Genomic DNA, 16656 nt, shown 5'->3' with positions numbered 1-16656 from the left:
ATGCATATTAATGTTTAACTTCATAGGCATCCCAGAGACTGCATAATAACGTTTTAATTCGTTTTTTTTAAACTAATGTGTCCACCTCTGTATCAACTAATCTTCTATCTAAAGTATATAAAACAAAATATATAAAATAATATAAATTTGTCTGATTGTGATCCGCTGCGGATTCATTAATTGCTATTTATAATTCAGAAATCGTACAAAGATTTAACTGTATATTTTTCTAGGTCATTTTAAAGCACATAAGTAGAACCATAACCATGTCATCAGCATTCAATTGCTGTTATCTCACATAAATGTCATTACTGCAATTGATGTAGCTGGATGTACACAGCAGGACGTTATAGTTAATAATTCTGTGGTGTCTTGCTTAGGCTATTTGGAGCTGTGACACGCTGTGTGCAAATTCAAAATTGGTGGCAAAAATAAATGATATATCTTTTTGAAAGGTGTGTGCAGAGTTTAAGGCCAAAAAAACAATGTGTAGATTATAGAACAGTGACACGTTTAAACTTAAGCCAGGAAAACATTTAGGTGCAGGAAGTCCTTTTAAGTTAACCCCTATATGTCTTTGCCAGAAATTAAATTTGCCTTAAATATCATGCAGGTTCATTAAATCAGAGAGCAGTATTGAATTGAGAAGTAATTTGAGTCTACTTTATATAGCTTATAGAAAATAATAATTTCACTTTCAAAGATTAACATGATCCTTTCCTACACACTTCCTTCAGTGTAACTTCTCTTTGTGTACTGCATAAGATAACGGCTGAAAGCTAAATGGGAGCTTAGAGGAAGAGATTCAAACGACAAGGAAAAATCAAAGGACATTTATTATTGATGCATTTTTTCTTTTTTGATAAGCAAATTATCTGTTTTTCTTTCAGTCTAAAGAAACTTTACAATATAAAGAAACATACAAAGAACATCTTTTATTACCTACACAAGACACCTAAGTCCCTAAGACAAGATTCTGAACTATCCTACCATGAAAATACAAAGCAAACCCAAGAGACAGACTGCTTCATATCGAATACTGCCGTGTCATCAGAAAGGACCATGAATGGTACAGGAGAATAATTTATATCTCCTTCCCTTGAATCCCAACCCCTCCCCGACTCAACAATACCACCCCACCCGACCAGCAAATCTTCCTAATGGTACAGTATTATACATCACAATAGAAGTACAGAGATGGCCAACGATCGATATACACAGAGGACTGAGAGAGGATCAGTGAGAGAGCTTCGATCTATACAACGCTATAACAGGAGCGAATAGCAAAGCACACAGTTGCTTTTTGATCTATTCTTAATTTAAAATGAGGTTCTCTTAAGTATTTTTACCTTTTTAAAAGTTCTTAAATTGATAAAAATCCTTCATATTAAAAACTGCAATAAGAGGCCACATGTTTCTTGTGAGAAGATGCCCTTTGGAAAAATGATTCAAATGATTATTCAAAGCCAATAGTAACATTGAACTGAAACATAAAAGGAGACGAGGGCAGAGTGAGGACCCCACAGCTTGTTTGCTTCTATCTGTCCTGTCCTCTCTCTGTCCTATCTTCCACTCAAAAGTATTTAGCATACAGTCTGCATTTAATGTCTTACTGTATTCTATACATTTTTATGGAAATTTAGCCACACGAGCCAAATAGTCAGCGCATCCTTTCTCTATGAAAAACATGGACAGATTTATTTATAATTTACTTTTAGCTGTATTCATTGGTAGTGACTGACATATCAAAACATGTCAATGATATCAAAATGCATTATACAGTATTTACAAAAAAGGAAATTAAAGAATGGGGGAAGGGGATGTTTTGGGGGGTGAGGGAGGGATGGGATTGGAGGAAAGGATGGAGGTGTGTGTCACTACATTGGAGAAACACTGGAGAGTGGTTCCCAGGCCGCTGATAGCCAAATCCTGGAGATGTCCCTATTGAATAGGTACACTCTGTTCACATTGATATCAGAAAATTGATAAGTACGTCGCCATCACCCGTAGAGGCTCCAATGGTTGTTTAGTTATTGTTGGTTTGAACACAGCCATGTTGAAGTGCTGCAGTATGATGCTATGAGAGATAATGTATCCCTTTGAAACGGTGACAGAGTTGATCAGGCCAAGAGTACATAACATACAGAAAGAAACAAATTAAATAGCGTAATATTTTAACTATGCTTTTCTTTGTGTGCAGATTCTATGGGCTTTCATTTTCTCAGTTGAATACATTTAAAATAAAAACAATCTGCTAAAAACAATCCACAAAAATGGAAATATATCCATTACAAAAGTGTCCCATTATTCTTCCTCTTCTTTAGACCGATGCATGGTCTGTTAACCCCAAGGTGCATCACTCTGCTCCCATCATCAGCGCTGCTGCAGCCTCCCAGTGCTCCGGATCCATTATCCCGTACATATGGGACTCGCTGAGGGTCGACGGGAGCTCCAAGGAGACATTTTACGTTATTTAGCCTGTCTTGTCTGGGTTAAGAAAGTGGATCAATCATACAGGATCTGTGAGTTCACCCCAAACTTAAAAAAAAAAAAAAAAAGCAGGCTTCCCGAGTGTATCTGAGCTCCTACAATATCTCTCAGTCCAAAAAGGAGACATTGGCGAGAGACCAGAATGAATCCTGGGAGGAAAACAGTGCCACTTGGAGTCCACAGTGAAGTTGAAATCAAACAAAGTGACGGAGGGGAAGGAACCACGTTTTAGGATTCACAGACAAATTGTAAATAACAAATAATAAAAACAACCACAGTACAAGCTAAATATGTTGTATTTACAGACAAGACCAAATCCAGAGAAGAGGTGCTCTCTCGCTCGGTCTATGACTGAATGAGAACTGGCACCTCAGAGCCATTCCCATGCAGTAAAAACAATAGGAAACGGTGAGGAGGGGTGCTTATTAAGACAAGATAGCTAGATGATCAGTCAGGTGCATCAGCAGACACTTTGTACCAGAAAACAGCAGTGCTTTGAGAAAGCCTCCGTTTAATCTGTATGGATAGTTTTAGCTGAGATACTAACGCCTCGGCACAAACTACTTCATTAAAAAGGTGAAGACTTTGAATGTTTATGCAAATGCTGCTACAAACATTTAGATGGCAGAAACTGGAGCTACAAGTTCCGAAGAAGTTTTGAGGAGAGGTTTGTGAAGTGAGACCGGCTGTGACAAAAAAAAACAAGACAAACATCAAATAACCAAAAATCATGTAAACAGAAAATCATTGTGCATTTTTCGAGGGTGTGCTTATTCTGTCATTGTTGATGCTGCTGCTGAGATAAAAATGTGCCCTTTACAGGAAATCATAACTACATTAGTAGAATAATATCAATTATGAAAATTATAACAATAATATTACCATCAACAACAAAAAATACAAACATTAAATGAAAACCATTCTTGCCCTAAAATAACATTATCTGTCCTTTTTTTTTTTTATTATCATTCCTCTTTGAGTTTTTGAATGAGGGTTTTCGGCCCCTGTCAGTCAACAACTGCGTGCCCTCATAAATTATAATCAGCGTGATATAATGGAGTGGTGGTAGATGCAGCGGGGCATCTTGTTTGGGCTTGAATGCCACCCATGAGGGCAGTTTTTTTTTTTTTTTTGGAGAGACAGGCTTGGAGCAGTTTCGGGCTCTCACTGTCCTAGAGCCTGTATGGCGGCCCGGCAGGTGAAGAAGAAGCGGAGCAGAGACCCTTCCTGTTGCTTGGAGGCCTTTTCATGTTCTTAAACCCATTTTACAGGCGTTGGGATGAGGGGCCTTGAGGGGAGTCCTGCTTTCCAGGTGCATCCCCAGGGGCTGTGTGGCACAGCACACCGTCCACCAGGAGGAGGTAGGAAGTGAGGGAGGGGGGGAGGAGGGTAATGCAAGACGCACCAGGGCGGATGGGAGAGGGAGATTGGGATAAGGGGAGATGAAAAAGAAATAAAATAAAATAAAAGATAAACTAAAATAAAAAAAATAAAAAAAAATCACACACTCATCGTCATGTTGGGTGAATACTGTAAAGAGAGAAAAAAGAGAGAGGGGGGGGAGAAAAGATAAGCCAAAACTATATTAAACTTGTTATTCTACCCAGTTCCAGATGAAAGCAATACAACTAACTAAACTAATGCCATGTCCAGGACACCAGCCTCTTGCAGCATACATTACACATAACCATTAACCCTCACTTAGTCAGTAAACAGGCAGCAAGCAAAGCAGAGTCCAGCCCAAGGAGAAAATGTTAGGGAATTTCAGAACACAGTGGAGATACTGTAGTAAAACGTAGTTGTCAGTCTTGCATTCATCACTATATGACAATCTCTCCATGCATCAGAGAAAACATATGATGTGGTTCTTTCCCATGCTTGCGTTTGTGCATGCTGTGTGTTTGTGTGTGTTGGGTAAAGCTGGGAAACGGAGTACAACATGAAGGAGCCATTATCGGTTCGAATTAGAGGGGGCCGGTTTCACAAAGTTATTTTTAGACTTTTCTGTAGTGTAAGGAAAGTCTTCATTTTGCTTTTAGATTACTCTAATGTGAGTTAGACAGTCTGACTGACATAAGACTCATGTTTCCATGGTAACAATCAGTGATATCTGCTGACCATTGGCACCAAATGACCCCAAAAAAAAAAAAAGAAGGAAACGTGGCTCATGATTTGTGGTTTGTTAACCGTGTTATGGGGCGAGTAATGAGAAGGGAAATAGTTTTTACAAACCTCAGTAACCCGTTGCAGATATACCGCAGTGAGGACATCATAAATCATTTTCATCTATCCAAGGAAACTATCCTGAGCCTGACTGATGAGTTAGCAAGGCACTGATTGAGCTCTGTTGCGTTAGGAAGCCACAGCATCTCAGCTCTGCCGCATGTCTGCACTGTGCTGAGATTTATCAGAAGTTTAGTGTTCCAAATATATATCATAGCTAAATTTTCTCTGTAAAATGTCCTCATAACTGTTGGAGGCGAACATTTTCTGCTGGGGTGAACGGAGCTGTGTGGTTTGATGTGGTTGCTTGGTCAGCCATGTTTTCTTTAGTTTGATGTATGATTTTAATCGCGATTACAATTTTGGCTCATAAAAAATCAAAATCACAAAAACTATGTAATCACGAAAAACAATTATTTTGCGTTTTGCAAGTAAACTCACTACACACTATTTTGTCTTTGTTCTGAATGGAAAAAATGCATTTTTAGGCCTTTCATTTTGACAGGACTGCTTAGTCTTGAAAGGGGAGAGAGAGGGGGAATGACTAGAGCAAAGGGCCGCGAGGTCTGAGCCTCTGTATATGGACACGCACTCTACCAGGTGAGCTACCCTGGCGCCCTGTGTCACTGTTTTTTAAGTTCAATAAATCCAACATCTTTCCAAAAGTCAATGAGTGTTAAATCAATTCAGTATTGACCAAATTAATCTTGATTATGATTTTTTCCATAGTCGAGCAGTCCTAGTTTGATGTCAGTCAAGACAGTCAATATTTAGACGTGTATCTGAAGTCTGACTATTAGTTTGATCTAAGCCATAGTCAAAGTCTATTTTTGTGAAACCGGCCCCATTTATATCTTGGACACCGTATTTTAGTCTCAGACCAGATGGAGCAATCACAACTGTATCAAATATATTTATCTTTTGGTGACTGGCCAAATCAAGATGTGATACTGCTGTTTGATCAAGTTACTGTTGGATATTTATGCAGATATGATTGTAATCTGAACGTGAATCTGATTCTTTGCCTTATCACAGTTGAATAGGATTGTATATAGCCTGCCAGTTTGTTCCCATCTTAAGAGGTATGTTGTCTCCTTTGGTACTCACACTTTCATTTTGGAATGGGTTTAAAAAGTTGCCTGCCATCTCGCCGTCATCCCGCGGAGTGCCGGGAGGATTGTTCATGCCTGCCATGTTGTTGGGAGAATTCTACAACACAAATAAAAATAAAACAGTAAGAAAACATCATTCTTACAGACAGATAGATAGACAGAGAGTTTGTCAGTCTTACCTTTGGCAACCCATCCATGTCACCAGAGCCTGTGATCAGAAATGGAAAAAGGAGAAACCTGAATAATTATGAGGTAACTGTTAACTGATCCTCAGCGTTCAGGAGTAGGAACGACCTGCCCTCTCACCTTTTAATTAAGCTATTTGTTTTAGATACAGATGAGCACCAACTCACTGGCTTCGCTGATCACATCTCACCCATCTACAGGATCAATTGGCCTACTCACTGACCCACTAATCTGTTTTAGCTGTGATCAATACCAGGAGGAGGGAGACCACTTCCTCTCCCAGCCATAAGAGGGCAGAGTCTCACTTCTAAAGGTTCCTAGAGAGTAACAGGTTTCACTCTATATACTCTGGAGTTTATACCAAGTGCATGCATACACTGTAAACCAGGGGTCTTCAACGTATTTTTAGGCCAAGGACCCCTTAACTGAAAGGGAGATGGAGTAGGGACCCCCTACTACATACTGTATATTGTATGAAATGAAGTTGCATAATAAACTGGGCCTACAATCACATGTGGGGCGGCCTAAAGCCTTTATACATACCTTTTTTGGATAGAATACCAAGCTATTAAAATAGCCTAATAATTGTTTGCATGATTTTATAAATCATGTTTTAATGTTAAACATACTTGTGACAGTGAATCCTTAGGATTAACTGTATCTGTGGATGGCTACCTTAGTGACTACCTTGACTATAGGCCAGTAAGCAGTGGGGGTTTATATTTGCTAATAATATGTTGGATTCATGCTAAGACTTTTGAATTCTTGAAAAAACTTTCAAAATCGAACAATAATTTGGAGGCCCCCCTGCATTGACTCTGAGGACCCCCTAGGGGCCCCGGACCCCCTGTTGAAGATCCCTGCTGTAAACTATCTTTGACTACTCACCTAGTGATCCGTTCATATGATGCTGCTCCATAGCACCCATTCCACCCATGGGCCCATCAGGACCCGGCCCCATTGGGAACTAGAGAGAAACATACAAAGTTCATTGATCTTGCTCTTGGGTAGATTAGACACAGATACAAATACATCTTGGGCTAAATGTTAAACTGTAATTCAAAATTGAACAAAATGACATGACTTACATTAGGTCTATTTCCACCAGGGCCGATAGGGTTCATCATTGTGTATATGTTTTCACTTGAGTTTGTCGAATCTATGAATAAAGAGCAGTCGGATATTTCAAATCAGGATGCTGTAGAGCAGCTTGTTCCTCCTAGAGTTATAGAAATACTTGTAGATAAGCCCTAGCACTGTTATCTCTGTCGGTTTTCATATCTAAATGTCCTAAAACATGTCAGAAAATAAGGTGGGTTAGGGGTATGGAATAGGTTAATAAATTGGAAAATAACGAGCTAAAGCTGTACAGAACCGACTGGAGTGGCACTGTCTTTAACTGAGAATAATTCTGCCAATACATTAAAGCAACACCAAAGCACTTTTCCTCTTCAGTCCCCCTACAGGTTGGAAGCGGAATTGTCCATTACGGTTTCTTATATCTCATTCGAACTACAGATCCGCTACCCGATCTGGCAAACGTGCATAATGCGCTTATAGCTGATAGAGTGCCACAAAGTGAATGCAGAAGTGCGAGTTACGAGTTGATGAACCAGTGAAACGATTTTGGAAACATTATTTTAAGGTACAAAATAATCGTTGGTGTTGCTTTAAGCTACAGCCCAGACATGTTCCTATTTCCGCTGTACAGGACAAAGACCACCAGATATGGTTCTTTAAGTGCCAGTACATAATGTCAGTGAATCTGTCTGTCGATCAGTCTCCACACTGCTCCCTGCAATGTACAATAAAAGAACCCCATTATCTCTAATTCCTACAATCAGGAGACGAGACCAAGTTTTTATATGGACACCGTGGCAATTTAGCAACAACTAGTACACACTGTGTCGTTCCTCGTGTGTCTGTGCGTCCTGAAACGATTCAGAGGGATAAGGTGACCTTGATCTGACATCGCAGGCAGAAAGTTGTGAGCGGAAGACCGAGAAAAGAATGAAATACAGGGGTGGAGATGGATATAGTACGTGCAAAGTGGTGAAGAGCTCTTGCCTGTTAGTGTCCCTGCATCTAGCTTGTGTCGTTCGTCGTGACTGGAGGAGGGGGGCAATGTTGAGTGGGAGGTGTGCATTTTTGTGGGAGGTTTGTGTGTTAAGTGTGTGTGTGTGTGTGTGTGTGTGTGCCGACACAGTCTTGGCGACTGCAGTGGAAATATGTTTCCCCTCCCCGGTGTACGTGTGAGCAGGAGCATTTTGTGCAAAAAGGTTGCCCCGGCAACGTGTCACAATAGAGGCATGTATATAAATAATAAATAGTGGACACAAAAAGAATCTCTTTACAGGCCAACAGAAACAGAACATCCACAGGATATCAGCCCACAGTGTTTTGTTCTCAGCTAATCCTCCACAGAGGCGCTAGATTGATGGCTCAAAGCTGGGATGGATCACTCGTTTGATTGCACGCTGACATGCCTCTGCTTCCCTTTTATAGAACTGTCTCGACAATGACAGAACACAGCAAACAACGCGCAAATATTTTCCAGAAACTGGAAAGTGCTTACAGCGAATGTGATAGCTAACCAAAATCATGCATGTGTCATCATAGAAACATATCCAAATTAGGCTCAGTGCAATATTTTACCTTTTTTTTTTTTAAACCATGTTTTACACTTACAAAGTGATTCCTAAAGGCTGAATTCATTAATTATTTAGAGTGCAATCGCCACCTGTCGCTCCCAAAGAGAGATGTGTATCTGACAGAGAACAGGTTTGATGTTTCTTAGACAGAGTTCTTGTTCAGTGAACGCTGGATAAAAGTAGAAATCAGAAGGGAAACCGAAATGTATTACTCACCTCCGGGGCTAGGCATGATGGGAGTTCCTGGTGGGCCGCCTCCCCCTGGAGGGCCCTGAGGGGCGAAGAAGCAAGAGAGGAAAAGAGAAATGAGTGCTGAGTGCATCTAGATGGCAGAGTGCCTGTTAGATATCACTGCATGACAGGTAATTTATGGCCCGTGGTCGAACACGAGTCCATAACGGGACACTTACCACATAGTTGCCTGGAGATGAAGATGAATAAGCTATCTGTGGAGGGAATAGACCCGAGGTGAAACAAAACATGAGCCACAGCTATTGTAAACACGCTCAGTCATGTAAAGGCAGAAGATTTAATGTAAGAGAGTGTGACTCACTGAGTTGGTGTTGGGGTTCGGCCATGGACCTCTTCCACCGGGACCCCTGGAGAAGCAAACCGAGAGAAATATATTAAATAGAATAATTCGGGCACATAGCAAAGTTGCAGGAGATGCTTGTCACTACTCACATTTCACAGGTTCATTTACATTATAAAATGTACATTGTAAGTGTGGTAACACATCACTTTAACTGCAAAAGGCACACGTTCACAACCATTCCTAATACAGTAATTCCTTCTAATAATATAATCTGTCAATAAAGCATGTTGTAAGTAAACCAAGGAGGTTTTTACATTGTGATATATTCTAATTTCAAAGATGTGACACATCTGTCAATTCAGCTTACTTGGGTTTTATTAAAAGGAAAAGGTAAGATTTTCACAACCTATTGGTGATGGTACCTTTCTTTTCTCACATACAGTATGTTATGCGGAGATCAGAGAACAAAACCAAATGCTGCAGCAAGTTTGTGGTTCAAGTTTGACATACTAGTTGTAGTGCAGTGAGGGATTTTGTCCCCACATCTCAGCAACTGACTTGGTGAGAAAACTGTTCTCATTAACCGCAACAATGGTAAAAACGAAATAAAAAATAAAGTCCTAGATTGTAATTTCCCTTTAAATCTGTCTTTTCTCTGCCAGCAGAGTTCACAAACATTTAAAAAAAAAAACGTCTTTTCCAATCTACTAACATGTTCATGCCCGGCATCCCTGGCCCCATGGAGTTTGGAGGAGGCCTCATCCCTCCGCCGTAGTTCTGAACAGAGAGAGAGAGAGAGAGAGAGAGAGAGACAGTCAGCACCATGTCTCCCACCTGCTCTGTCTGAAGGTTTGAATCTTAATGAAGGTCAGCGACCATCATGTCTCCCCCTAACTGGTGTTTAATTATGCGATGTATGGGCTGTGTGTGAAAGTGGAAAGCGGTGTGTGTGCGTGCTGAGCGAGTGAGGGCTTACACACGACGTACGACTGTACGTGTACGTATGTGTCTCTATGTGTCCATGCTCCCCTCTGTGTGTTGTGTGTATGTTTTCATGGCTGCCCAGCAGGCGGGTTTGGCTGGCACTCCGTGTGTGTACTTGTGTATGTGTGTGTGTGTGTGTGTCAATGAGACAGACGTAGAGAGAGTGAGAGAGTAGGGGGGCAGGCCAGAGAGCAGCTCCACTCAGAGGAAGAGTTTTGTTCAGCAGACGATTACACTTGTCGAGCAGATGCCACACCAGCTGCTGGTATACGCTCACTGCCAAAGTCACCGAGCCAGGGTGGCACAGAAAGGGGCCGAGGGGCACAGGGACAGTGGGTGTGTGTGCGTGTGTGTGTGTGTGTGTGTGTGTGTGTGTGTGTGAGGTGGTGTTGGAGCGGGAGGCAGTTGGGTGCAGAATGAAGCAGCTGTCTGGTAACGGTAATTCAAAAGGACACTGTTGTTTAAGCATCTTACGTATTACACTGAATCACATCGACCAACATTAAAAGTGATAAAAGGAAAACCAAGAGTGCCAAAATTGGCACCATTTTCGGTCAGAATGTGTTAGTGGCTGCTTGCTCAGAGCAGTCTGAGCACTCCGCCTCTGTTTGTCTCTCTAGGTGGGAGTCGGCAAGTAGGATTTCACATGTAGAACTGCCGTTGGCAGTGGGTGAGCTCTGGTTAGAGCCAAGCTAATCATCAGAGCGCTTCTGACATTTAAAAGCAAAGTTACGAGGCAGGCAGAACAAAACATTTTTCTTCAGCGAAGAAGAAGGATTATCTGCATGCTGTTTATAGGCTGCTGGTTTGACATTATGGCCGTTTTCATGTTAGCCCTTAATGAAGGGCAACCAAACATTGGGTTTGTTCAGAAACTAAGCACTAAATGTGGCTGTGTGGCAGCTGCAGAGTGGGAGTGCAGTGGGCTGGTAGTGCTGAAGGATACCATCCACTGTCATGACTTTATTAACACAATTCTTTTGGGTTTCATTCTGTGTGAGTGTGTGTGAGTAATATCACTGGCACCTACCTGTGGGCCCATGCCTCCCATGCCTCGAGGGGGATTCATTCTCATTGGACCTCCCATGTTTGGATGTCCTGTGGGGAAACACAGAGAGTGCAGCTTGTTAGAATGGCAGCGCTGTTTGGATCAATAAAAATTCCATAAATGAGGAGAAAGCGTTCTCTTTCAGAAGCCAATATTAGATTACTCTGCAAAGTGCAGCCTCCCTGAAATAACACCACATGTTTGTCAATACCTTGAGGTCTGGTGGGGTCCAGGCTGTTTGGTAGGAGAGGCTGTGACCCGGGGATGCTCCCAGGAGGCTGATTTGGCATGCGGAGGGCGGGCCTTGGGCCACCCGGGTACCGTGGAGACATGAATGGCTGCAGGTAGGACATGAGAAGGACGATAATTACTTTATTTCAGGGTGATCGGGAGGGGAATGCTTGTTATAAGTCTTGATAGGTGGGTCTTAAAATATCACAAATAAGTTTGCCCATGACTTACTTTTACTCAAGTGTAATCCCAACACTCTAAGACGAAGAGTGTACACATTTCATTGAATTAGCATGAAATCTAGCATCTAATCTACAAGGACAGCAGCTAAAATCATTGAATTCAAGCACAGATACATTAATGTTAGGATTTTTGAGAGTGATTACGAAGAAACAAGTAATCGAGGTACTGTATTCCACAACATTTGCCTAATCTTAAGTGAAAGAAAATAAAATAAAATACTCAGATACTCATAAAGTTATATTGAAAATATCTATTCATAGGAAGGTTTGTAAAATGAATACAGCAGAAGTAATAAAACTGTTTTCTAAGGACATGAATAGAGATGAAACAATGCATGAATTATAAGACACACAAATCACCACAGTGTACACGTCTCAGCATGCTGTTGTCATCATCAGCTCAGTGAATGTCAATTTCAACTTCAAACTCAAGCTTAATAACATAACAACATAGCACATTCATATTCACATTCATAAATGTCGGCCACAGTTCGTTTGGTGTTATTACTTCATATTGTAAATTTGTTTTTGTTAATTTTTTACTTCTCCCTTTTTTTAAGATGCTGTTGGACTAATTAAGTGCAGATCTATACAGACTACTAATAACCCTAACATTATGTTACAATGAGCCTAAATTAAACATCACCTCCTTTCAAGTTTTTCTGGGCAAATCTGCTTTTTAGAAGCAGAAATGTTTTCACGTAAAACAGATTAGACAAAAAATGCTACCTCAGCACACACACACACACACACACACACACACACACACACACACACACACACACACACACACACACACACACACCTAAATAACAATCATACTTGTAGGTAATGAAACGAGGCACTAAAGACTCAGTACACCTGACTTTATCTAACCTGCCCAATTTCAAAGTGTTATCTTTCCTAGTCAGCAGGGGGGGCTATTGTGTTGAAGAATAATGTTCTGTAGTAGTTTTTGTTACATTAACCATTTACCAAGAAGGAGGGGCTTGCCATTAAGTTTTGTAAAGTAAGACCTCAGGTGGTAAAACCCATTAGGATAAAGGTAAAGGAGGACAGATACGAGAGGAAGAAAACATGTAGGATAGAAACCTGAACTGGAAGAACAATATAAGGAGAGAAGGAGGTGGAGCAGAAAAGAACAGGAACATGACATAGCTGGATGAGAGGATGAAGTCTTACAAGTAGAAGAAGAGGTGTTCTACAGCTTAATGTTTGCCTGTTTTGTGCAGATGCACATGTCCTGGACATTTTTTCTCACTGTGTCTGTATCACCAAACACCAGTGCTACAAAAAAATAAAATAAAATGCAGCCTGGATAGTGTGATTCATAACAGAAAATGAAGACACCATCCACACAGATGTTTTCACCAGAGAGGGGAAAGAGCTGGCTGGCCGAGACGCACATACAGAGCCAGCGTAGTGAATAATGTAAAGCACCCCAGACAGATGGTTTTCAGAATTACCTATGAGAGGACACTGCTGCAACTACTAAAACCCACATCCAGTGAGCCATATTTCAGTGTCAGATGATAAGAATTAATCAAACTGTTTTAGTATCAAGGGGAAACATGCTGATTTGAATGCTGATTGGGTAAGAGCTGTGTGTTTTGGTCACGGAGCATGAGCAGCAGAATAATGTTCATATCATCATTTTCACACACAGATAAGCACAGACAACACAAATACAACAGGAGACTGGCTTTCAATGGTAATTGCGTTCTGTATGTTTGTATGTGTGTGTGTGTGTGTGTGTGTTATTCTAGTTAGCCCTTGAGATGAGGACTGACTTACTACAGTTTTCATTCTCCTCTCCTCTCCTCTCCTCTCCTCTCTCTCCTCTCCTCTCCTCTCCTCTCCTCTCCTCTCCTCTCCTCTCCTCCTTTGACCATGTTGTAGTGGGTTTGTGCATGAAATAGTTGCACCGTGTCAGGCTGTGCTGCAATATTAATGGTCTATTGATGGACTATGGGATGGTGAGTGCTGGGCTGAGGGAGAGAGAAGGGCCTCCAGATGCACCTCCGCTCCTTACAGCTGGGCCAACACAGCTAAATTATTCATCCAACCCACCATCGTGGACGCTGCCTGTCCTGTCTGCTAGCACAACAAGGGACCTTTGTGCTGTTTGTACACTGTTGTTGTGTAGCAAGTGACCAAGTGAGCAAGCGAGTGAGTGAGGGAGTGAGTGAGTGAGTGAGTGAGTGAGTGAGTGAGTGAGCGAGTGAGTGAGTGGAGTGAGTGAGTGAGTGAGTGAGTGAGTGAGTGAGTGAGTGAGTGAGTGAGTGAGCGAATGAGCAAACTACAACACGCCAGCTGAGTGCAAATGTTTCCTTCTTACCTGTCCGTGAGGTCCCATCATGGGATTATTGGGGTTGTGTGGGGGAGGCTGCGTGTGAGGGGAAGGCTGAGATCCTGGAGGACCCTGGTGAAGAAAATTCAAAAAGATGTCAATAAAGTGCTGCGATAATGTATTTTGTGATATTCAAACCTACATGGGACAAAAAAAATGATGTGGAACAAACTTGCAATAAGTCTCTCCTCAGAGCGAACACTGGAGTTCTTAATAGAAAAGGACAATGTGATATAACATGTAAAGGGTCCATTCACCCAAATTCCAAATACATATTTTCTCACTTTGCTCTAGTTTTATTTAGCCATGAAGATGAATATCTTAAAACATGTGTTATATTTGACCAGATTTAAAGATATCTGTCAGGAGATTTTTGCTTCCACCCCAATACAATGGAAGTTTAGTGAATATAATTTGAATTTCCTTTGGGATGCTCACAGCATAAAAACAAAACAGAAACATACTGTACATACACAAAGTCAATATCAATTTTCCCGTCACCAGTTTTCATAGCAACTATTTCTTCTGTAAAAAGTAGTACAAGCAGATATATGAGAATTCTTTTTTTTTGCAATTGGGGTGAACTGACCATTTCAATTTAAAATTTGTTTAGTTCTCATATTGTGTATGTCCTGGTAAAATTTTTCTGATTGCAATTATCCATGTGTCAAAGTATAAATGTCGTCAGAACAATGGCAGAGAGAAAAAATTTATAAATCCAAGACAGCGAGCTACAGGTCCTGACCGACGACGTTCAGAGAAATTCCTCAAAACTTCAGGCAAGGAATTTAAACGTGACATAGAGAAACGGTATTTTTAATACCCCAGTCTGTCAGTGCTGTTGGTGTTTTCAAATGCACAGCTTCAGACTGTAAAAGAAGATAGCATGATTCTAAGCTGAGGACACCCCTTAGAAATGCGCTTCATTACCACCAACTCTCTGAAGACGCTAATAATTTCACTGTAACTGTGTGTGGCTCTCAGCGCTGATCTTTGTGAATTGGACTGTTTTTTCAATGAGGCTCATTTGCATAGAAAAGGGCCAATGTTGAGCCAAATGTCTGCATATTACCTAATTTAAGAATGTGCATTTAGCACAGGAGCACCAGGGTGCTATTTGCTTGACAGCGCAGTTAGGGGTGCATTTCACCCTTTGTGGGTGCTTTGAGAATTACATGGTTTCGTTTTGTCTTATTTGTGCAGGTTTAGCAGCTGCAAAAGCCGTGCAATCCTTTTGTGAATTCGCCTGTCAGAGAGTAATTACAGCATGTCCAATTGAAGTATGTATAATAACAGCACAGCTATCATATCTATTCTGTTACATCAACAAGAATGCATGTAACAACATTTGTCACTGACATTTGGACAGGGCCACATTGATTTTCATCTACAGGAATTGTAAATTGCCAGGATGAGGTGAGATCAATTCACGAGATGGACTTTAATCAACATTCAATCACAATCATGTTGTTATGCCAAAGGATAATTAGGATTTTTTTTAAACACTGTCTTATTTTTTTTCTCCAAATTTTGCCATGATGATGCTTGGTCCAGTTTGACAAAGGTGTTGCTGGCCAAGGTTCCAAAGCAAGCTTTATTTTGGTCCCTGCTTTCACTTTTCAGAGAAGTGCCAAATATCTTAACCCAATCAAACATTATAATGGGAAACCATAGAAATAATGAATCCCAGGTTGAAAATAACTGTAATGACTTTGTCTCTTAAATCCACTCTGGATTGAAAACTTAATCACTGGTATGTGAACTGCATTTTCAGTTTGCATTTTGAGAGTAAATGAACTGTTTTAAATGAATCTCATCTCTCAACAACAAGCACAGTGTTAAGTACATTAAAGTGAATACAGTATCAGAGGAGTGAGTGAACTTTGACCTTGTTGTCTCTACCTACGGTAACCTCATCTGACTCCAGCAGCAGCTGCTCCAACAGAGAACTGTTTCTACCTGAACATCAATACGGAGAGAGAGGACCACCCACTGCCAGACCAGGCTTATCTACTACTCTGCCAGAGCCTCCGTCAAGCACTCTGCTATCAGGTAACATTACAGGTGTGTGTGTGTGTGTGTGTGTGTGTGTGTGTGTGTGTGTGTGTGGTGCAACTGAGCGGTGATGAGTGCGAATATAAGATCTCCCTTTTTTTCACAGGTGAAAGCAGGATCTTCTTCTCAGGTGCTGAGTGTGTGCTGGCTTGAATATGTGTGTGCATGTACAGTATGTGAAGGGGGCTGAGGGGTGTAACTTCAACAGGTGTGTGTCTAACGTCACAGTGAAAAGCTAAAGGATTAGGGGATTACCCACGTGCAATATAACCTGACACAGAGACAAACACACACACACACACACACACACACACACACACACACACAACACACACACACACACACACACACACACACACACAGGTGGACCTGTTTACACAATTTGGAATTCACTTTTTCATGCAAACATGCAGAAATAGATGCATGTACACACATTAAGGCTGGGATGATTTTTCCTTTATCAATTTAACATTTCCTATTCATTTTTATATGAACTTTATAAATAAATAGACTAGACTTGATTGATTCAGTGATTACTTTCTGAGTAAT

At 41.0% G+C, this 16656-nt stretch overlaps 1 protein-coding gene across 3 annotated transcripts in view; it reads right to left on the bottom strand.

The window, feature by feature from the left end:
• Positions 1-818: 818 nt before the first annotated feature.
• Positions 819-16656, bottom strand: part of ssbp4 (single stranded DNA binding protein 4) — a 97031-nt gene continuing 81193 nt past the window's right edge. For 2 of the 3 annotated variants that reach the window (XM_039811583.1, XM_039811585.1), the window contains 12 exons: positions 14041-14124; positions 11441-11567; positions 11212-11279; positions 9910-9974; positions 9216-9261; positions 9073-9108; positions 8879-8933; positions 7100-7170; positions 6900-6978; positions 6005-6033; positions 5821-5922; positions 819-3817 (listed from right to left, as the gene is read on the bottom strand). In XM_039811583.1, coding sequence (XP_039667517.1) covers positions 3737-3817; positions 5821-5922; positions 6005-6033; positions 6900-6978; positions 7100-7170; positions 8879-8933; positions 9073-9108; positions 9216-9261; positions 9910-9974; positions 11212-11279; positions 11441-11567; positions 14041-14124 — 843 coding nt within the window. In that variant the 3' untranslated portion in view covers positions 819-3736. Of the gene's footprint in view, positions 4021-5820; positions 5923-6004; positions 6034-6899; positions 6979-7099; positions 7171-8878; positions 8934-9072; positions 9109-9215; positions 9262-9909; positions 9975-11211; positions 11280-11440; positions 11568-14040; positions 14125-16656 lie in introns of all 3 variants that reach the window. The other variant, XM_039811584.1, reaches the window with a different exon arrangement.

Source organism: Perca fluviatilis, chromosome 9 (assembly GCF_010015445.1).
Source record: "Perca fluviatilis chromosome 9, GENO_Pfluv_1.0, whole genome shotgun sequence".
In the NCBI taxonomy this organism is placed as follows: Eukaryota; Metazoa; Chordata; class Actinopteri; order Perciformes; family Percidae; genus Perca; species Perca fluviatilis.
Note: the sequence above shows the minus strand (reverse complement) of the source record. Positions and strands in the feature narration are given on the sequence as shown.